The sequence below is a fragment of the Phaethon lepturus genome, unplaced genomic scaffold (assembly GCF_000687285.1).
Source record: "Phaethon lepturus isolate BGI_N335 unplaced genomic scaffold, ASM68728v1 scaffold29872, whole genome shotgun sequence".
In the NCBI taxonomy this organism is placed as follows: Eukaryota; Metazoa; Chordata; class Aves; order Phaethontiformes; family Phaethontidae; genus Phaethon; species Phaethon lepturus.
In genome coordinates this window covers 8,098-30,369 of record NW_010521700.1, presented here as the reverse complement: position 1 = coordinate 30,369, position 22,272 = coordinate 8,098, and the positions used below count along the sequence as shown (strand labels likewise).

The 22,272-nt window shown below is 44.5% G+C and overlaps 1 protein-coding gene across 1 annotated transcript in view; it reads left to right on the top strand.

Moving 5' to 3' along the window:
* The window catches only part of LOC104616561 (inositol 1,4,5-trisphosphate receptor type 1-like), a gene marked incomplete at its 3' end in the record, with an annotated part of 35,741 nt that overhangs the window by 11,576 nt on the left and 1,893 nt on the right, over positions 1-22,272 (top strand). The window contains exons 5-16 of the mRNA XM_010281608.1: positions 778-978; positions 3,106-3,216; positions 4,484-4,579; positions 5,243-5,365; positions 6,381-6,485; positions 7,312-7,504; positions 11,247-11,369; positions 15,063-15,238; positions 16,533-16,697; positions 18,266-18,461; positions 19,809-19,910; positions 21,596-21,735. Of these exons, the coding sequence (XP_010279910.1) occupies positions 778-978; positions 3,106-3,216; positions 4,484-4,579; positions 5,243-5,365; positions 6,381-6,485; positions 7,312-7,504; positions 11,247-11,369; positions 15,063-15,238; positions 16,533-16,697; positions 18,266-18,461; positions 19,809-19,910; positions 21,596-21,735 (1,731 nt within the window). The remainder of the gene's footprint in view (positions 1-777; positions 979-3,105; positions 3,217-4,483; positions 4,580-5,242; positions 5,366-6,380; positions 6,486-7,311; positions 7,505-11,246; positions 11,370-15,062; positions 15,239-16,532; positions 16,698-18,265; positions 18,462-19,808; positions 19,911-21,595; positions 21,736-22,272) is intronic.

The window sequence follows — 22,272 nt, the reverse complement described above, 5'->3', positions numbered from 1 at the left end:
GAAGAAAGTGGTAGTGGCTATCCATTTTTACAGCACGCTGCCGGACACAGCACCCTGGACAAAGCACACTGACAAACAGCATCTGAGTCACTGGGAAATTGTTTTTCATTGATTGTCTGTCTTTGTTTTGGTTGGGTTTGGTTGGGGTTTTTTCCCATTTGGAATACAGGAGAGAGGAAACACGTTTAATCCATGCTGATAAATCTGGCATTTCATTAGAAGAGCTGCTCCTAATCAGCAGCTTCGAGCAGGGATTGCAATAATTATGTGGGAAGAAATGCAGCCGAGAGAGCTGCTCTTCCAGACACCTCCTTCCAGGCGTGCGGTCAGGTGCCTCCTTGCCGCTTGCGCAGGTGGTGCCGCTGTGGAGCCGGAGCCAGGGAGCTGCTGCCGCTGTCTTGGAGAAAGGTCTCGGGAGGAGAGAGCCTTGAGTGATGGTTAGCAGTGAAATGCAGCAGGTAGGCTAGAAGGAAAGCTTCCAGGCTCAGGCAGCGAACGGCCTATTCCATGTTGGGTTTCAGGGCTCTCATGGAGGCACTCTGCTTATTGCTGCTTGCCTTCTATAAAATTTGAAGCCAACAAGCTGCTCAAGAGAGCAGTGCGTTGCAAGCAAGCCCTGAAAGAGGCTTCAGTTGCTTGTGCAGGCTCCAGTGAAATTAGAGCAATATACTGTGCAGTGCGATTGTGGGTTGATAAACTTAATAAAATGTTATGATCCAACCATCAGTTTGTATGTGTTTTTCCTCCTCTCTCCCGGCTTTGACACTTTCCCCGCAGAACTTCCTACGCTGCCAGAACAACAAGACGAACTACAACTTGGTGTGTGAGACGCTGCAGTTTCTGGACTGTATCTGTGGAAGCACAACTGGTGGACTCGGACTACTTGGTCTGTACATAAATGAGAAAAATGTAGCGCTGATCAACCAGACGCTGGAAAGTTTGACCGAGTACTGTCAGGGACCTTGCCATGAGAACCAGGTAATACATCCATAGCTGTCAAAAGCATCACCCTTTCTCCCTACACCCGCAGCGTGTGCTCTGCTGGGCTTGGCTCTGAGTCGTCTAGACTCGTGTTGTCTTGTAACGCGGCTCACTTTACTTGCCCTACAAAGGAGTTTTGGTTTGGGGTGGGGTTTTTTCTTTTCAACGCATAATAGTCAACTTCTCTTTTTCAAGGCCTCCTCTGAGGAGTTAAACCACTCAAAGCAGTAGAGATTTTTCTGCCTTGCTAGTATTTAAGTGGTTTTATTAGACTCGACAGACAGGGACAGTGGGGAGTTTTTGTACTTGAAATACATTATGGTGAAAATACTGCTAAACCCAATCTCTGTTACCTGTTGTAAATGAGACCAGAAATGTGCCTCCCCCCGCCTCGCCTCAGCCTAATGAGAGAAGGCTGAGCTCTGTAGTTTCATTAACGAAGGCGATAACCACGTTGAGGCTGTTTTCAGACACGGTCTCGTGTGTAGAAGCAGGTGCATGTGGCTGCCGACTGTCCGTGCGCTTGCACGGGGACGTGCCGGTGGTTCCCAGTGACAAGGGTTACGTGTTGGTGAGGACCACCAAGTGTCTGCGGGGGGTCGGCAGCCTCTCTCCGGCTGCCCCCAAGCCATACTCGCTGTCAGCGGTAAGTTCTGCTCCGAGAAGGAATAACTGTTCTAAAGCAAGCATGGTGGTTTAAGTAATCGTGTTAAAGGATTATGTTACTGAAAAATGACAATAATGCTATCGGCTAACGCAGTTACTGAGCTGCAGCTGGACTCGGTCTGCTCTGTGCCTCAAAGGTTGAATAATTAGCAAGGAATATGGGAAGATACTTTGTTTGCATAAGCAGGAGTTTTTAGGTGCTGAAGAATTCGGGTTTGCTCCAGAGGGGAGGATCCGAGGGCAGGGGCGGCTGTACTGCTCAGCCATGCTTTCCCACTTACCTGCCCGCAGCTTGTACGGCCAGGTTTTAGAGCAGCATCGCCCATGAGGCCCATTTCTCCTGCCTTTGGTCTAAATGTGACTCTTGCTGTAACTGTTTCAATGAGTCAAAAGGAGTCTGGAAGCTTAGTAAACCATACTGAAGAGATAGCTACCCCAAAATAGTTTTCCAAACTCTGGCCGCTCTGGCATTGACTCAACAAATAACGTGCTCAGTGTGTGTGGTAGGGAGCACTCTTCCCGTCGGGCTGGCGTCACCTGGTACGTCCTGTGTTCCGGCGTGGGCGTCCCCCTTCTAACAAGCAAACCTCTGCACTTAAAACATGGATATCTGCTTATTTTCTCCATTTGCATACTCTTTGAACCGTGGTATGGTACAGAAAGACTGGAATACGACTTTTCAAAAAGCCTTCAAGAATATCTATCCTTTGAAGTGCCTCTTCTTGAAGTGCACTCAAATGTCATGTACAGCAAAGCTTAACAAAGCATCGTGGGGGTGACCGATGTTCAGATGAAATCGTATCTATGAGTGGGAATGCACAGGGCCGTATATGTCGGTTCATAACCGACAGATTCTCTCTGTTACACGGACCGGGTGGAATAACAACCTTTAGATATAGGTACGGATCTTCGCAGTGGAGCTCGACGACAGAGCAGGGCTCTGGATTTTGAAGCCAGCAAGCTACTGTCGGTTTGTCCATTGTATAGACCATTTGTACATTTTATAGACCATTATAAAAGCGGGGTTAAAGGGTGAGCAAAGAAGGTTATGGAAACTCACATTCTTTGGTTAGACAGCACTGAAGTAGGTGTTGATTGGCACATCTGAAATAAAGAAAACTCTCCCTAATCTTAGTAAAACAGCGTTCTTCCTTAGCTATGTATTGAGCCTGGACGCTTTGGCATGGAAATGCTTCGTTTATCAACTGCGTTGCTGTCTGCTTCCTGAGGCTGGGTGGTTTCAGTAGGACGTGCCATGGCTGATGGTAGGAAAAGTTTGAAACAAAATGCCTTAATCTTTTGTTATTCCACTGACTGGAGTTTTCTGTTCAGTTATCCATCTCGAACAGCTTACGAGGTGATGAAAGAGGTGACTCTTCTGTTCTGGCTGGGTCGCCAGCCTAGGCTGCATGTTTAGTGTAGACAGTGAGTGAAGTTTGATTAATTTTCTTTGGACAGAACTGCATTGCTACTCACGAGTCCAACGGCATTGACATCATCACAGCATTAATTCTCAATGACATCAACCCTTTGGGAAAGAAGAGGATGGACCTTGTGTTAGAACTGAAGGCAAGTGAATATTTTTTGGCGATCCCCGTTTAACAGTAAGATGAAATATAATTTTATTGTTGGAATTATGTGGGTGTTTATTGTATCCCAATATTCATAAGTGCCAAAAAATTATATGCATCAGCAAGCTGGAGGCAGTGCCCAAAGATTGTTTTTCACAGGTATTTAATCTTCTAAATGATAACGTGGAGCCACCGGTTTTCAGATGGGGGGACGCAGGCAGTCAAGACATGCTTGAGGAATCCTAAAATAATTTCCTGTTAAAAATTTAAAGCCAATAAAAACTCCTCCGTTGGTGGTGAGCTTTTGCATATACAATGGAAGTCAAACTTCTCATGCTACCTCTAGTTTCCTAATAGTTTATTGCTGCTGTTTAATCATCGAGAATTTTTTAGGGCTATTCATATTAATGTTGAAATAATTACCCCTGCAGCCTGTTTCAAAATACGCTAGCAGGTTGTCTTCTAGCAACAATAGTCAGAGAGCACTCCTACTTCAGCACGTGTTTTAGAAATATTTCCTTTCTGACTTACTGTCCTGTCTTATAGTGCAATGTCTAGTTGTTTTCCGCTGCCGACTTAGACCATTATTATGGGTAATGTGGGTTTTTTATTATTCTAAATAAAAAATGCTTTTAGGCTCAATTAGCATTATACTTCAAAATTAAATATTTTTATTGGTTTCTATTGTCAGTCATGATGGATTTTAATCTTAATTGTTAGTATTAAAGTAGTCTGGTGCCTTGTGGTAGTTTCCCATTTCCTCCCTCTATTTCTTGGCATGAGCAGGTCTCAGAGTAATTTTCAGTTAAAAGCAGTGAAGCACGTCTGTGTCTTCAGCCTTGGCTGTCCTTTGATTTAATCAACAGTATTTTGGAGTTGAGAGCTTGTAGTAATGCAGCAGTGTCTTTAAAACAAGACAAAATAATACACACAAGTTTGAAATCCCAGTGGTTTAGAAATCTGAAACTTAACTTGGGTTAATTTGATGTCCTTCAGTAAGTAGGGGTTGGGAAATAAAGTGGTAAAAAATACTACTGAGTTGTCTATCTCAGTAATTAGAGGAGGGAGTGCTTGGCAAGGTGAGGCTGTAGGAGTTCTGCAGTAGGGAGAACGTGGCTGGGAGGCTCTCCCTTGCCTGCAGCTCCGATTTGGAGAAACGAGGTATCTCAAGCCCTTCTGGGCAGCAGGCATGGGAGTGCTCCAGCTGGGTACCCTCAGTTTTTTGACTCCTGGCAGTGACTGGTGGTGTTCTTCCCTCCCTTCAGAACAATGCTTCAAAATTGCTCTTGGCAATCATGGAAAGCAGGCATGACAGCGAGAACGCGGAGAGGATCCTCTACAACATGAGACCCAAAGAGCTGGTGAGTCCCTGCATCGCTCTGAAACTCCTAACTCCATTCAAGCCAGGTACAGCAGCGCTGGGGAGGCTGGGGTGGCCACGTCCACCGCAGGGGTGCTGCAAGAGGTCTCTGCATGGATTGCTAGCAGCTGGAAGACGTTTCAAGGATGTGTTGAATGAGTGCAATATCCAAAGGGGACGGGTCTGTCTTCTCAGGCAGCACGAGCGATGAGGGTAGCCATGCTGAATGCTGCAGAGGAGGCATTCAGCATCCTGCGCAAGACAAGGAAGGAGCATCATTCAGTAGACTGTAACAGGGCTGGTTAATGTATTAACTGGCGAAAACACAGGACATTCGAAGTACAGCTGAAACACTGTGGGCTTGTCTTGGTGCACATAGCTACGGCAGGGGCCAGAGGTCAGAACGTGACGCACCGTGCCATGAGGGTGGCCCAGAATATATTACCTAGAGGAACATAAAGTTTGGTTTCTTGTGTTGATGAGCTGGACTGAAGGTGCTGAGTTCAGGTCTCTTGTTCTATCCTGGTTGTTGAGAAGCCCACTGACCTTCCTCTTGAATTTGTTTGCTCAACTCCCTTTCGCCCCTGTAGGAGTGGCAAGTGTATACTGGCTTTAGCAGACTTCAACCCTCAGTCTTTTCGTTGGCCTGTGTCTGTCTTTCTAGGTGGAAGTGATAAAGAAGGCTTATCTGCAAGGAGAAGTAGAATTTGAGGATGGAGAGAATGGGGAAGATCTTGCAGCATCTCCAAGGAATGTGGGACACAACATTTATATATTAGCTCATCAGGTAGAATTTCACCTACAGCTTCTGTAGCACCAAGTTTCGCAAACTGTGAATAGCAAGAGGTCTACTTTTCCCTGAAATTGCTTTAATGGCTCACCTCTGAGACAAACTCACTGCACATTCTCTTTTTATCAGAGCAAATTCCTATCCTTAAAGAATCAGAAAAGAAAATTATTTAAGAAAATTTTTGGAGTTTTCTTTTATAATGGGAAGCAGGCAGGCTCGCGACCAAGTTTCTGAAGAGACGTGATTCAAGTTCTTGGCAGTGCTGGGAGCGATGTATTATTTTTCAGCTGTGTCAAAGGTTACTTTATACTCCCAAAGAAATCCTACTCACAGATCACTTAAAACGTAAGCAGAAATCTCACTCTGCTTTTGTGGTTCTTGCCACATTCTCCCTATGGGGGAGCCAGTCAGGTGTGTTGTATCGATACAATGTGGTGTTTGAAAGGTAAAAGACCAAGACGGGGGCGGGGGGAAGTATCTAGATCTACTTAATATATTATATGCTACATATATCACTCCACTGGAGACTTCTTGTTCCTTCAGCATCTAAGAAGAAAAAACATTACTATGCTGTAAGATGAATTTAGAGCATCCAGAAGCATTTTTGGAGCAGTGCTCTGTGCATCTGCTTTTCAATTGATGCAAATCTTCTCTTCCATCCCTGCCTAGATACCTGTGTGATTAGCACACCTTTGTGTTCGGGTGGGTGTAGAAGGATAGACCGACTGTGCATGTTCAAAAGTTTCCCAAGTCAGGCAAAGGGTGGGAGAGGATGGGTAAAAGAGGAGTACAATGCGGATATTAAAAAGAATACATATATGAATCATTCTGCCTTGCTCCCAAAATAGAGCTGCAGGGTGTCTGGTTGGAATAGAACAAGCCTTCTGTCAACTTTGCCCTTTCTTAGCAGCTGACTGCATACTATTTCGGATTTTTATGCCAAAAATCAGAAATTTAATATCATAGAGAGACATCTGGTGTCTCCCACTCCCTTTGCATTCCTTTATTTTAGTTGGCTCGTCATAACAAAGAGCTGCAGAACATGCTGAAGCCGGGAGGTCAGATAGAGGGAGACGAGGCTCTGGAGTTCTATGCCAAGCACACGGCACAGATTGAGGTAAGGGGAGACCGGGAGGTGCGGGGGGGATGCTCTGCTGCGGGAAATGCTGCTTGGAGAGAAATGGTGGAGTTAAACACCGGTTACATTATACCTGATACTTTGATCGAACTGAGTACCTGTGTGTGGACTGTCATCTTTGACATGAGAATGTATGTGTACTTATTTTTTTATTTTATTTTTTGACAGCTGCTGGGGGGGAGCTATTTTTGAGCTGTCGTGTGTGGGCTTTAAGAGGGAGCTGAGCAGAGAGCTCTGTTGGCAGGAGGAAGTGTAACTTCGCTTCTGTTACATTTTGGCCAGTACCACTGCTGAATCCGTAAAGTTAGTGATAGCTTTTGCCTTCCTTTCTGTGTTAAAACGACATTTTGGCCTGATGCACAGTCCAAGATGCTTTTCAAAAGTTAAACACACGCAAACATGGAGAGTTCACAAAACTCTCTAATAAGCAATATAAATATAACTATCATTCCTCACACTCGCCTGTGCGATGTGTGGCTGAAATTTGCTGAGATACTTGAATTGGGTGACCAGATTGCTCTGAAATTCAGCACAGCTTTGGTGCAGGATTCACTGGGCCCCTTGGAAATCCCAGCTAAGTATTGCCAGGATAAGACCACAGCACAGAAATGACCGGTCTGGGAGCTAAATGTAGGCCTGCATTGAAAGGTAAGTTAAGTGAAGTCTCTACCAAGCTGCTGTTCTACAAAATGCATCCAAATTTCTACATGTAGCTGTTTTGGGAGGGGGCGGGGGGGGAAGCAAACCAACCAAGAAATGAAAGCATTTAATAACTTGGAAGAACTCTAATAAGGCTGCTGTTCAGATTGTCAGGTCGGACCGTACCATGGAGCAAATAGTCTTCCCTGTGCCCAGTATCTGTGAATTCCTCACGAAGGAGTCCAAGCTACGGATATATTATACCACGGAGAGGGATGAACAAGGCAGCAAGATCAATGACTTCTTCATGAAATCGGAAGACCTCTTTAATGAGATGAACTGGCAAAAGAAATTGCGAGGTAGGTTGCTGTTGCCAGTGTGGTGGTGTGGAGCGTTACCAGCAGAGCGCTGAGGTCAGGTTTTCGGAGTTTGAAACGTTGACTCGGTAGCAGATGGTTCCCCAGTGTGGCAGCAACCTTGATAATTGTTTGAAAGAGTCTGCTCCTCTGCACGATGGCAACATGCTGTAATGAAGTCAAGCTTGCTGCAAGAGCAATATGGACCAACTGGAGGGGATCCAGGGGAGAGTGGTAAGAAGGATCACAGGTCGTCTTTTTTAAGATCCAACAGGAAGGAACGAATTTGTGGAGGCTTAGCTTAAATGAGAAGGCATTTGGTGGCAGAGAGAAATGGAGAGGACTCAGCTGAAGAAAGCAGTGGTCTGTTCTCCTTCCCTGCACTGGATACACGAAGCAGTTCCCTTGCATTGCAGGAAGGAATAAGGCTGGGTAATGCAGCATGGACTTACGGCATCTCCAGCAATGGAGGTATTTAAGAACAGGATAAACATGCATTTTCCAGTAAGAGTAGAAATAGAATTTATCCTTTCTTTGGGCAAGGAATACACTGGTAGACGGGCTGATTAAGTCCCTTCCGCCCTTGTAATGCTAAGATATCAAGTACTGCTTTTGCCTCTGGCAGCTAGGAAAACTTTAAAAATTATCTTTTAGTTCATACAGTGCCACCACTTCCCCCAGTAAAGTTCCTAACTCATTTGCTTAAAATTATTAATTTTTTTTTTATAACGTGGATTTTTTGTTTTGCTAAAGGAGAGATGTTGCGCATGAGGCTCAGCTTCCGTGGGCAGCGATGAGTGGTTAGAGTTTACCGACAATGACCCTCTGAAACGTGAGAGAGAAAGCAGTTATTTCCTGTTCCAGTCAACATCTGCCATCTGCTAGCGCTGCTGTTCCCCATGCTTGAATCGGCTGGACTCCAGTCCTTAGCGCAAGAGTGCGGACTGGTCCAGAACCACCTCCTAGAGAAAATGTGAGGGTGGACTTCTGTCCAGCTGCACGCTGCCGTCAGCCACCCAAACCTGCCTGCCGCGCCAGGCGATCCACGCCAGCGTGGTTAGCAAAGGCTTTCCCCCCGACGGAGACCTCGCTGGCGCTCAGTCAGCGTTGCATATCGTAGGGAAAAAGAAGAGGGGAGAAGGGACCTCTTGACCTTCCTCATTGTGAAAATTATTTTTTATAAAATTACTTCCCTTGTTGCAGCCTCTGATGATTGCATTTCGCCCTTTCACTGTGCACTTCCAAGAAGAGCCTGGACTCTTTCCAGTTTGTTTTTTGAATGCGTATGCACCGTTCACACTAGAGCTGATGATATGTTGCACATTTGATAATGGAAACTCAGTATTTGCTTCTGATTGTTGGGATGTAGGTACATATATGTTAATAGGCATTTTAACAGAGAAAAGCAGCTGGAATCATATTATTCGAAATTATCAAATTCAGGTATGGATAAGACCGCCTGAAACTTGGTCAGCTCTACTGAAGTATTTTTTCACGTGTATGAATACCAAATTAGAGTGGAGCTATTTCCACCGAGCAATGGATTAGTACTTCTGACAGCATCAAAATCCCCAGGAAGCTGCTTCCTAAAATGAATTCTAAGAACTCTACAAGAATATGGGAATATTTGACGTCCTAGACAAATGTGCAACTTTGACGGTATCCATGTCTTCTATTAGATTTTGTTGTTTGAGTTACTTTAATTGTCTTTGAGGCTATCTCCAGGCAAGCTGTGAAGACATCCATAATTAACGACAGACCACAGATGGATCAAGATCCACCTGCAGAAGTGGAGAATATTTCTTTTTTCCTTTAAGCAACTGGAATAATTTAGTCTGTCTCCTAGTATTCTGGTCTTGTTTGGCCTCTGGGTGATACTTTACATTTATGCAGTTTTTCTACATCTTAAATACAGGTTTGTGTTTTCAAGACATGACAGGCTGGCAGTGCTCTGTGCTGTGCTCATGTGATACCGCTTACAGTTTATTCAAACCTGAAAAAGACTTTTTAAAAGTCTTTATAAAGATCCATGTACTTCCCCCTTCTGCTCATGGTGCTAGCCCATAATCTGAGCACCGTAAGTCTCCCAAGGTCTTAATTAAGAATTCAAATGAGCCTGACAAAACCAGGCAGAAGTGCTACACAGTGCAGATAGTCTGTGCCCATCCCCAAAGGAAGTTTTAAAGTAAAACCTGGAACTTTGTAATGACGTTCATATAACAAATTCATATAAATTAATTCAACCTGCTTACAGATTCTTCCAGTTAAAATGAAATTGAGAACAGAAATAATAAAGAAATCAGTGTATCATATATTCAAAACATTGCTGTATCGCATTTCAATGAGGCTTAACATGTGCTTGGCTAATTAGGCGCAATGAAGCTTGTATTCTTAGAGTGACGGGGTACCTTTTTGTGGTCTTTCCCTTTGCATTCAGCTGTTCAATACGTTTGCTTTTTATGTGCATTTCAACTCAGTATAATGAGGCATTCTATAATTCTTTTAACCCTTTTTTTTTTTTTTGCTTAAGATGCTAGAAGACGTGATTTGCTGAAGAGAGGTGGTGGCTACTGTGAGGCTCAGAATTGCTGCATTCATTAATTTACTCTTCAGCCCCAGAGTTTGCATTTTCACATTCTCATCTTTTCCCTAAATTTCACTGTGAGCTTCTTTTCCTTCGCTCTCTGATATACACGTTACCTCCTTCCAACAGGGAAAAACATTATTTCTTTCCCTTCTTTGAGAGCATTTTTAATAGATTTTTTTTTTCTCCCCCGCTCTAGATTTCAGGAGTACGCTATTTGCGGTACAGTAAGCCTGCAGGAGCTAAAATGGGGGGGGATTTTGCCTTGATGCAGAGGGAATTACTGTAAGGCAGCTTCTTAGCTGTCCTTGTCGTCTTCTGGTCCACAACCGTTTCAGAAAATGAATCGCTTTGCTTTCTGTGCCTCTTGATTCTAGCTGCAGAGATTATTAAAATTAGGAGTCTTTTTGAAAAGTATTTGTATGTAATGCTGGGAATTTAAAATGAGCAGCTGTTTAACTGTATGCCTAGCTCTGTGCAGATGTGCTTGCGTCCCTCGCCCACCGAGCAGAGGGGAGGCCGGCCGAGCTTCAGCTCGGGGATTATTCTGGGGCTACATCGATCTCTTACCAGCCTGAAGTGAAGTTGCCTCACTGGCTTGGCAGCTCGTGCTAAACATTTTAGCTTTATTGCTATCTCACTACGCTGCATTTTGTGTCTTGAGTGTCCACCCTGCGCTGCCTCCCCTGCGTTTTTTCCTGGCTCGCTGCAGCGGAAGGGAAGTTTGAAGGCGGGCAGCACCTCGTGTAGGTGAGGTGCTGGGAGCAGTGGGGCTGGATCTCGCCCTTGGTAACGGGAGCAGATTTTCTGCCTCCTAGCTGTTCTCTGTGTGACTCTAGGTTTCCCCTAATAATATACTTTGTACTCCAAGTCCTTGATCTCTGGCATTTCTGAACTCCTCATGCTACCACTAAATCAACTCATGTTTGAAAATACTTTGCTTTTTAACATGAGTCCTTTGCCTGGAAGCACTATCTAGGAAACTGGAAGTACCCTAAAGATAAAGGGTAATCAAATAAACTTTGGAATAAGCCATGACTATTACTGCTGTTGATGCTGTGCTTTTGGGCAAACTGAAAATAAACAGTTTTGGTGGAGATCAATTTTTATATAGAAGTCTCTCTTTTTTTTTTTTAATCCACTTGTTTCTCTCCTTTGCAGCTCAGCCTTTCCTCTACTGGTGTGCTCGCAACATGTCCTTCTGGAGCAGTATTTCCTTTAACCTGGCTGTCCTTATGAACCTGCTTGTGGCATTTTTCTATCCATTCAAAGGAATTCGAGGAGGTACTGATATTTAACATACAAAACTATGTGAACAAACAAGAGCTAATGAGCCAAATTCTATCCCTCACTTGTCTCTGTGTCCCTGTTTTCTTCAGTGGGGATAGTAGAAAACAACTTGGTTTTTTTTAAATTTTCTTGATTTAAATTGTGCTGTTCGTGGAGTTACTTTTTCTTGAGGCATTTGTAAGGAGAATGTCGAGCCATGCTCTTTCCTAGGGGAAAAAATTATCAAAAACAGACATCCACCTTTAATGACTTGAATGTTCTGCTTTGTTTTAGAGTTCTGCAATTAAGTATTGAACTAAAAACACGAGAAACGTTAATTTGTTGTTTTCCTTGAGCTTGCATTTTATTAACACCATTTTCCATAAAACTTGCATGGTTGCATAGCACTTCAGGAGGCCTCTGAGCGTTGGGGTTGGGTGAGCGAGATTATCCTGCGCTGGCCGGTGAGGTGTACGGGGGCGAAAGGACCTGCCTCGTGCCGTTAGAAATCGATGGAGGAGACAGAAAAAGAGCCCATCTCCCTCCGTTCCTGTCTCTCCTAGGAGTCCCTTACCCCCGCGAGCACTTCGAGCAGAGGTTGCCCTACAGAGCGAGGAGGAGCGTGCCCGCCATGTCCCCTGCTCGGGAGCAACCTGCCGCTCCGAGGCTCCTTGCCATCAGCGGGCAGCAGCTGGGCTTGCTGGCATTCCTAACAGGAAGCACGGCTTAACATGTGCGGTTCGTGCGGGGTTGCACAATCTTGCTGTAATAGGTCTCATGGAAATCGCTTTTGATCCAACCAGTGGGTTTGTGCGACAGCAACGGTTCTTGGAGCCAGTTACTAAATACCCGCAGTGGAGTCTTCGGCTGCTCTTCCTTAGATCCTGCCTCTCCCAAGAGATGTCCCCCAGGGCAGGTCAAGGGGTGGATTCATGTCAGTATCTGGAAATTTAGAGAAATGTTCTTGTGAATGCCTCTGCTGTGTTGCAAAGCTGGTGTAGAGGCAATGCCTAGGTAGGAGCTTTTGCCATGTCCCTGTTAACTGGAGCAAATAAGGACTCCAGCAGTAAAACCTCCTCCTGGAGCGGGTGGTCCACATTCAAGCCTTCACCTCCCTATCTTCGAAACTCATCATGCAACAGGGCCAGTTAGCTGCTTATCTTCTCCTGTTGAACTTCCCTCTGCATCTTCTGTTCGTTGCTAACACAGAACCCAAAGACAGTGCCGCTCAAAGACAGCAGTAGCCTGAACGTAAGAAAATTACCAGCTGAGCAACGTGTGTGCGGCATGAAAGGTGCTTCCCCCTTTTTTGCAGCTCACCAGTTAATTCAAATTGAGGAGCACCCTGGTTTTGTCCAAGCAGTGTCTGACAGTGGCTTACGGTCGCAGTGGGGTGAAGGCAGTGGGCATGGAAAACTTGGGTTTAGGAGTTCTGCATCCTGATGCAGCCGGTGAGAAGGTACGGGGTATTTTAGGCCAAAATCTGGTATTCCTCAGAGGGGAAGAGTATAGTTACCTCCTGCAGCATCAGGCTGTGGTTTCGGCCGCCATACCTCTGCGTCGCATGCTGTGACAGCAGACCATGGGGCTACCCGGGTCCTGTTCCGGCCAGCAGTTGGTTGAAAGGTTTTAACCAGCACAAAGAGTAACTGAATTTTCTGTCTCTAGTTTCAAAGATCACAGGTTAAAATTTAAAAGCCTGTATTTACGGCTGCTAGGAAAGCTGGTAATTAAATGAGTTCGTTGAGATTACAAGTTGCAAGATGGGGGTGGGGGGGGATCATTTGGCATTTTGAAGATGCCCTACCCTGCATATTTGAAATACCTTATTTATCAGGTAACATTTTGATAACATCTCTTCCTCTACTAGTTACAATCAAAAATGTAAATTAATTGAATACATGTGTATTTTATATTTAGCTTTAAAAAGAAAAAAGGCTTTTCCAAGCAGACTGTTTGGGGGAAGTTGTCAGTGTCTTGAATTGCTCAGACATGGTGAACTGAGCAGCTGATTAGCATCTGACTGTAGCAGAAGCTATAAAACTTCTGACTTGAGGAGCAGAAATGAAACTGGATGCCTGGAATTCAGTACTGGAACGGTGAGAATTCCAGAGGCAGGGAGAACCTTCCTACCAGGTCCTGCAGGTTTCATGCTCTGCCTGCCAGCAGTCGTGGAATGACCTCCACGTGCTCGCAGCAAGCGCTTCGGCATTGGGTTGGGTGCAGTTGATGGCAACTGACGGCTCTCTTGGTGAGCTTCATCTGCCAAGGTTAAGGACACCGCTCCCAGTTTGCTCCCAGTCTCTCTCCATCCCCAAGAAGGAGAGACGAGCCTGTGCCCTGAGCCCCACTCTTCCCCGCGAGTACCCACCCGAGCCGCGTCCCTTCAGGGTCGTCTTACGTCGTGGCATTGCGCTCCGCAGGCCGATGAGCAGCCCGTGGTGTCAGGCCTTTCCAAGGCAACACTTGAGGACTTCATTAACACTAGTTATTTTTGCAGGCCTGCTGGGAACTGCTGAAACTTGTGAAAGCAAATACATTCATGTCCCGTGGATGGCTTTGTAATAGCTGGGACGTTCCGACACCTGTGCAGGTGCCGGCGGGGTCCTTCAGGATCTGCCGTTCACGGCAATTCCCACGTCACCTGCAGAAGCTCATTTAGGAACTTTTTTCCCCTCTCCCCTCAGTGCTGTTTATCGTTCCCACCGGGTGACTCTTTCCGTCCCTGCACCTTTCGCTGTCTGACAGCTCGAGCGGCGGTGGCAGCGTTGCTCTGGGATCCCAAACTCCCTTCAGACGGCGGAAACATCTGCTCAACTTTACGCTTATTAAGTTTTAATTTCCATCTATCCTCTGCTGTCTTTTTTAATCTACGATGATTTAGAACAAAATTAAATGGCTGCTCGTGGTAGTCAGATGAGAGTAATATTTCCTAAGCCTTCTGAGTTCGGGTGGGGGGAGGAAAAAAGCCCTGGGTGAGTGTCTTGCCAGTAAGAATCAAGAGTCCTCCGAGTACGTACTTGCAGAAGGGCTGCAGAGTGCTGTGAAGTGTGAGGGGTCTTGCCTTTCTGTCTGTTGAGGGACCAGTTGCTTGAAGAAAAGCATTTTTTTAATGTCAGTTTTAGGAAAAAGATGTGTCTCATATTCGGCGTAAACCCAGGGTAAATGGTATTTTCAGCCAAGTATTTTTTACGGCTCTTTCAGCGAAGTGTATTTTTAGCAACACGGGCTGATGTTACGTAAGCAGACAGTCTCACGGGACAGTCTAAACAGAACCAGAAATAGCAAGAGACGACAAAAACTGGTAGGAGGTTTTTGACCAAAAGCATAGTAGGAGAATCTGCCGTGAATCTGGGCCTGGAGGAGTGTGTTGACTGTCCTCACCTACCCATTCAATGCCTCTGCAGATCGCATTTTACCAAAATGCCTCTCCTTTTCAGCATCCAAGGTGTATAAGTAATGAACACTACAATGAAGAATCCTATCATACTGGCGCTTATCATTTACATAATGCTTTAGTAACAAGTTTGTAATTAAAATCTGCTGAAGGCATTGGCCTCAGATGTTCCACTTCCTGCTTTGAAATCAGTAATGTCTGAACGTGAGGCTTAATGATGCTTCACCAAAATGAGATAAAATGACATTTATCTGGTTATTTTGGTTACACAAAGTATTGAAATGGGTTTTGTTTTTTCCTCTTCACCCTAGGTACACTGGAGCCCCACTTGTCAGGCTTGCTGTGGACAGCGATGCTGATATCTCTGGCCATCGTTATAGCTCTTCCAAAGCCCCACGGCATCCGAGCCTTAATCGCTTCTACAATATTACGACTAATATTTTCAGTTGGTTTACAACCTACTTTATTTCTGCTGGGTGCATTCAACGTAAGAATCGAGTGGGCTTTTTTGAATCTCTCTTGCATCTTATGTAAGGGTTTCTTACCTGCTCGTGAAGATGTCAGGCAAAAATAGCCTGGGACATTGTGGTGGAACTGGTGGGAGGAGTAATTCCCTCTTTGGACTGTTTCTAGCAGAAATGCTTTGCTGCTGGTCATTTAATCCTCGTTCCCCAGGCTGTGGAGACTCTAAGGTTTTGTTCGGTTTTGCCACAGTCTAGAAACAGCTCCCACCCCAGCCAGAAGTGTAGAGAAGTCTCTGTGACCCTAAAGTACTTAGTTATGCGCTCAAACCCATCTCCCGTTCAGCAACTAAGCTACAGTATTAACGCGGTTGTGTAAGATTCACTAAAGAGTGCATTTCCCAAATGTCTGACTGCAGTCTACCTGCCAGCCAAAAGCTGACACTAAGCAATTTTGCTACAGTAGTGTGTGGACTGAGCATGTAAGCTGAGCCACCAGAGAACTTCATTAACGCTCAAACCCGGATACTTGTGGTCTCTTGTGGCAAGTGAGCCGAAAGGGTTTCTCTCCGAGTGAGTCAGCAGGAGCTGTGCAAAGATGCGTCTTCTCAAAGTCCTTGCCTTTATTCAGAAGTGCCTAGCGTTCAAGTGCATCATTTAATAGCACTCGTTGTCTGCAAAATGCGTCACCGAGTACCGTGTACTACACAGGCAGAGTTGCATTGCGAGGGTGGTGGTTGTTATTGGTAATTGTAGCATTTAGCAGGTTCCAGGTAAGTTGAAGGCAGCTTTCCTTTGGCATTGATGGCTGGTGCTGCAGAGGAGGATTACTGGGTGCATGATTCGAGAGTGAATTGCTGAGGGAATCTGGAGCACTTGCTTATTAGCAAGCAACAGGGGCTGTTTCGGAACCGTAAGGGTTGCTGTAGGCTAGAGAGTTACTTGACTGTAGAAAGTGCTCTGCTTAGAACAGGGTTGGGGTTTTTATTGAGGAAGGTTTACCTCTCACACCAGGGAGTGTTTTTACTTTCTTCTTTAAATCTTAGTCTTGATGCCCTTCGACAACAAGCTGGAGACAAGAGTCAGTGTGCACGTTGTATTAGACGTGTGCAGTTCCAGTTTTGGTTCACTGTCTCAGCTGTGCATAAAACACAACAGAAAGCAGGTTTTGACTGATGTGTAAAAATGCTGTCTTGTAACAGACAATTCAACACGGTTGTTGACATTATCATGGAGCCGAGTTATCTCCAGCTCTGAAAAATTGCCTTTTTTTCCTGAAAGCCACATGCTGTGACTAATTTATGGTTAATCTTTCCTTAGGTTTGTAATAAAATCATTTTTCTGATGAGTTTTGTGGGTAACTGTGGAACCTTCACTAGAGGATACAAGGCAATGATCATGGACGTAGAGTTTCTTTATCACCTGCTGTACCTTCTGATTTGCGCCCTGGGGCTCTTCGTACACGAATTCTTTTATAGTTTGTTGGTAGGTATTCACTTCGTCCTCAGCATGTTGTTCTGTTAATCTGTTTGTGAAGTCCCATCTCGGGCATATCTAGATGTGTCGTACACCACTTGCTTTCTGGTTTACTACTGGGAAGCTGTTGTACAGGCACTCCTTTGAGAACGGCACGCTGGAGATTTTGCTTGGGAGAAGTTACGGTGGGAAGCTACGGGACTCCTGCCACATCTCTTCTTCCTGATTTGTACAGACAAGCGGAGACTTCTTTGTTCTTCTCAAGTGTATTATACAAGATATGTTTGAGATTAAACGTAGTTTAAATTGCTCATTACAGTAAACGTGTGCAGTTGCGATGAAGGTATTTAGCATTTCTCTCTCTCCTCAGCTTCTAAGGTACGGGTTTTCTAGGTCAGATGTTTGTGACCCAGCTCTAACTTCCAAGATAATAAAACAATTTAAAACGTTGTGACTCCCAATTTATATCAATACCTGGTGAAGGCTTAAGCCTTCTTAGGCTCATATAAGCTCTTACATGACAAAAAAAGAATCGTTGAAAAATCTAGCTGTAGAAGTGTTAGCTGAACAGTAGGTGCTTTCGGAGTTACCGTGCTATGAGTAAGAGGCACAGAGTCTTTAACTGTAGTTATTGCCAGTAACTATAACATAGCGTCCGTGCTTTTTGAGCAGTTGGTTAACTTTGGAGTGTCTCCCTAGATGTAGCGAGACTGCAGACCTCACACGACTGACATGGGTGCCTGGCATACGTGTTTTTTCTGTTTGGGGTGGAATTCATCTTGCACGGCACAATGCTTCTAAGAATAAGCAGTGAAGGAGTATGTCTAGTGTTGGTGGAGAAAATGTGTCGCTTTTAAAGCAAACCTTAAATCCCATTCAGAACACTCTATTTTTGTCCCTTTGTTTGATGCTTGCTACATCCTCTGGTAACGGAGTTGGGTTTTTTCTGTATTCATGTAGGTCCAATTTAACAAATACCTTTTCTCTCATTGTCAGCCAGCATAGCCAGCAACCTGCCTGGGCTGTGCTGGTGAATTGTCATAGACCTAGAGGAGTGAGAAATGAAGGAAACATCTGTAAAGAAGTTTAAACAAGGGATTTGGCCAAAAATATGGCTCATTTAATTATACACTCAGTAAACCAAGACTTAAAGAAAATAGCTGATTGCATTTCTGAAATGAGATATTTTGAGATTGTGGTGGGGCAGATAGTACTGGGGGAAAAAAAAAAAAGATAGAACAGTGGTAGCAGCTTTATGATTTTATGTCCCTGATGTGCAGATGAAGAGGGGGGTACAGCTGCCACCATTCTTCATGTTTCAAAGTGCATGGCACAAGACTGGTAGAGTGGGGGCGAGGGACCCCATCTCCCTTGCCTCCTGCTGTGTTTTTCTTTGCCAATATGTTAAATTTCAGACAACTGTGAAAAGGAAGAAAAAAAGGTGCTTTAAATGCTCTTTAAACCATCGGATTGGTATTGTTAACATGCTGCCCCCGTTATGCCACCACGTGGCATGCCACCAGTGGGATTGGTGGTACCTGTGAGAAGCAGCCTTTGCTTTTGTTTGTTGTCCTCAGCTCTTCGACTTGGTGTACCGAGAAGAGACCTTGCTGAACGTCATCAAGAGCGTCACTCGCAATGGGCGTTCCATCATCCTGACTGCGGTTCTCGCTCTCATCTTGGTCTACCTGTTCTCCATAGTGGGGTACCTTTTCTTCAAAGATGACTTCATCCTGGAAGTAGACAAGCTCCCTAACGAAACGTTACTGCCAGGTTGGTACCGGCGATGCATTTCGACGGTTTGTGTCGAAGAAAGCCATGGGCTTTTGTTCCACGGGGCATGCTGAGTGTCTTCCACCTTTTGCAAGCCATACTGGTTACCTTACCAGTGTGACGATTTCTTTCTTACAAAGGACACTGTTTAAACAGAATATAAAATTCAGAAAACCCCAGGGTGATTGGGGCAAACAGATACCCCAGTATCTTTACAAAACGCTGCAACCGGCTTGCAGCATAAAGAGGGATGGGGAGGAGAAACCCCTGGAGATAGCACTTGGGCTCTTCTGCACACAGCTGAGATGTCTGCCCTCACTGTTTGCTAAAACACTTGAGATTATCTAATTCAGCTATACCTGCTCCCTCCCCCAGTTTAATGACAAGCAGACTTTTGGTAGGTCATGGGGGAGAAGGCTCTGCACTGGGAGAGTTGGGCTCTGCCTCGGTTTGCCGGATATTGAATGCTTATATTGGCTTTTAATGGTGGGGTTTAGTTTCAACATAACAAAAATTAATATTTTATCTGAAATAACAGATTGAATATAAATGATTGGCATTGAAGAGATACTCCTGTGAAGCAGGGGTTTATCTCTCTAACTCTGGTTTGCTCATGGTTTTTATAGACTGTGTTAACCTCCCTCAAATACTTGCTACAGTTTAAATTCCATAGCACATTCTCTGCGCTGACCTTAGGTTGCTTATTGTAAGTTAAAATTGGGGAGGGGGGTCCCACCCTGCAGCATCAAGCAACTCACGCAGTGGGTGGGAAGCACAGAAATGAAAATTTTTAAGAGGAGAGGTTTGGGTTTTGCCTTGGCTTTTTTCCTCTGACACTTGAGCTATTCAGACAAGTATTATTTGACATTCCCGCTATTTTTTCTAATTTTACTGCCAGCCCTGTGAGAGACCCAAACCTCACTGACCCTATTATTTGACGTTTCTATGCAGCTGGAGAAATGCCAAAGATGTCTTACTATGTGGCAGTAGGTTTGTTTTGATGCTTGCAAGGCATTGAAAGGCAAGTTTTCAAGGCACCTTGAAAATTCACGATGCACTAGAACATAGTATTTTTGGAACAATTTCAATTACTCTGTCAACTTCGGGTCTGATGCAAAATAAATGCACAACTCTGGTCTTTAATAGAAATAAGAATTTTGTGTTTGAATTTAAAATCATTGAATGTGTAAATCAGAAAGTAGTGTGCCCTTCTAAACAGCAGGATAATATACTATTCTAAATCTGCCTAGTAATTGCACACTGAATATGATGGGGCACCTTAATATCTGAGAAGTAATCTTGCAAAACGTTAAACTACGCTTTTGATTCATCGCCTTCTGTTTTTAGATCGCACAGAACCAGGTGAGACCATGACCGGAGAGTTTCTCTATTCAGATGTATGCAAAGCAGGTAGCAGTGAAAACTGTTCTTCAATCATTCCTTCAGACCGTAAGTATCTGCTGTTGAATTCGTAACTCACACCCTGAGTTTTCACACTTTCTCTAATTAAGCACCTTAAATTAAAAAAAAATACTACGTTCATAAAAAATGCTATGTAACTAATTTGAGAACAAATCTATCATGAGTCTATCTAAATTGGAAAAAGGATTAATTTAGGCCGACAGCATAAATGACATTTGTTACATGAAGTGATTAAACTAGAGAAACTTAGAACTAAACCGTACTTTGATAAAACAGTCATATTCCTTAATTTTCTACCTTACCAATTCGAGAAGGAAGTGATGCAGTTTACCTCTTTGCAAAGTTTATTATTTAAAAACATTAGGCTATTAAATGCGATCTCAGAGGGTAGTAGACTGTGAAATATGGAGCAGAACATGGTTTATTGTCAGCATTACTCCATCTCACTAACTAAGGAAACCGTTTTTAACATCATGGCAGGAAGTACTCAATGGATTAAGTAGGCAGAGGGTAGGTTTGGGGGGTTTTGAGATCAAAGAAGTGCATGTGAGAGATTGTAGCATAATCGCCAGCCTCAGATTGGGTATTGAAATATTTCAGTTTTATTTTCTAGAAAATGTAATTTACTTCTCAGAGATTTATGATGCTGGCTGCGAGAGCCAGACAGAACATCACTATTTCTCTTAGAAGTGGGGCTCTTACATGGTCAAATGCTTCAAAGGTCAATAATGGCCACGAGCCCGTGCTCGCAAGAGGAGATGGCTCTGTTTTGCTCAAGCGTCCTCTTTGATAAGCTAAGATTCAACAGTGATACAAGAATAGCTGCTTTATTCAGCTCTAGGAGGAGGACTGGGCTGCTTTGTCTTTATACACTCTGGCTGCAGAAGGGAACTCTAGAGATGTTTTTGTATAATAAATAATCAACCTGATACCAGGGTCTTACGTGGCCAAGGATATTAATGCTGCCCAAATCTTTGGCCATTTGTGTCTCATATTGCATTTTTAATATTTCTGGATTGCACGGGGATCGGGGCCTTTCTAAGGCTATCTGTGGGAAGGTGGGACCCGCTCGGGAGCGTTTTTATGGTGAAATGAAAGTCATGAGACTTTTGACAGGTACGGGGAGAGTATATGAGATTAGTTGGTTAATTCTAGCGGTTCTGCAACTGAAACACTGAAGTTGGAGGCTTCAGCCAAATGAAGAAAGGGTCAAAAAAGTGTGTTACTTTTTTAGTAAAATGCTGTTTCCATAAGCAGTGATATTTTAGCCATTTGAAAAATACAAGTCGAAGTTGCCATTTTGAGTGCAGCCCAAAGGCTCTGCAATCTGTTAGGCACCAAGGGAGAGTGTAAGAGGCAACACTTTGTCCTCTGAGCTGTCAAAAAGCTATGATTCTGTATAAACAGGCATCTGGTGATCTGAGCTAAGCATGTTAACAGAAATGGAAAGAGAGATTTAACCAAGTCAAAGACGACAGTTCAAGCACAAAAGAAAACTCTGCTGGTGGGGAGAGGAGGGCAGGTTGGAGCCAGAGCAGAGACCCGCTCCGATGGTCGGCTCTTCGCAAGAGCTAAGGAGGTTTGCAACGCTGGCTGGAAATCCGGCAGGTTTTTTAAAGTGGGGAGAGAGCGTAACCAGCAGAGAATGGAGAGAATTATTGAAAACTGATCTCCTTGCCTTCTAAACGTGTCTTTGCTTGCTGTGTTAATAGAACTGATTGCTGAAGAAATGGAGGAAGAGAATAAAGAGCATACGTGCGAGACGTTGCTGATGTGCATTGTCACTGTACTGAGTCATGGGCTCCGGAGTGGGGGTGGAGTAGGTGATGTGCTCAGGAAACCATCCAAAGAGGTAAATTATCACTGAATGGGGGCGGGAGAGTGATAACCGTGTGTGGCTGGGCATCTAGTTCTGCTGGGGAAAAGGCGTATGCACTCCCTTCAAACAGGTGTAGGATACGTCGCGACTACAAGGGACCCCGCTTTCTCTCTGGGCAGTGTAGTTAAATCTCTGTAGAACCAGGTTAAACAACAGCCAGTTCAAAGAAGCTTCTACCCATCCGTTTTTAATTAAGCTTTTTTAAAAATTAAGCTTTTTTAGCTTGAGGGCTGTCCAGAAGAACAGAAATGGCCAACAGCCAGTGCTTTGGGAGTTCAGGATCTGAAGAAATAAGATAAGTACAAGCTGGTGAAAGAGTGACGTGAGGTAGCGGAATGAAAATGCAGTGCTAGCGGGTACCATGCTAGTAGCGTGGGTTTCTGTGGGGAGCATCCCTAGGGAAAGGATGAGAGGACAGGGAACAAGATACGGGTTGGAGCTGGGGCTGTGGAAAGGAAGGAAGGATGTTGCTTGGAGCCATCATCAGAGAGCAAGGACGAGTCAAAGCAG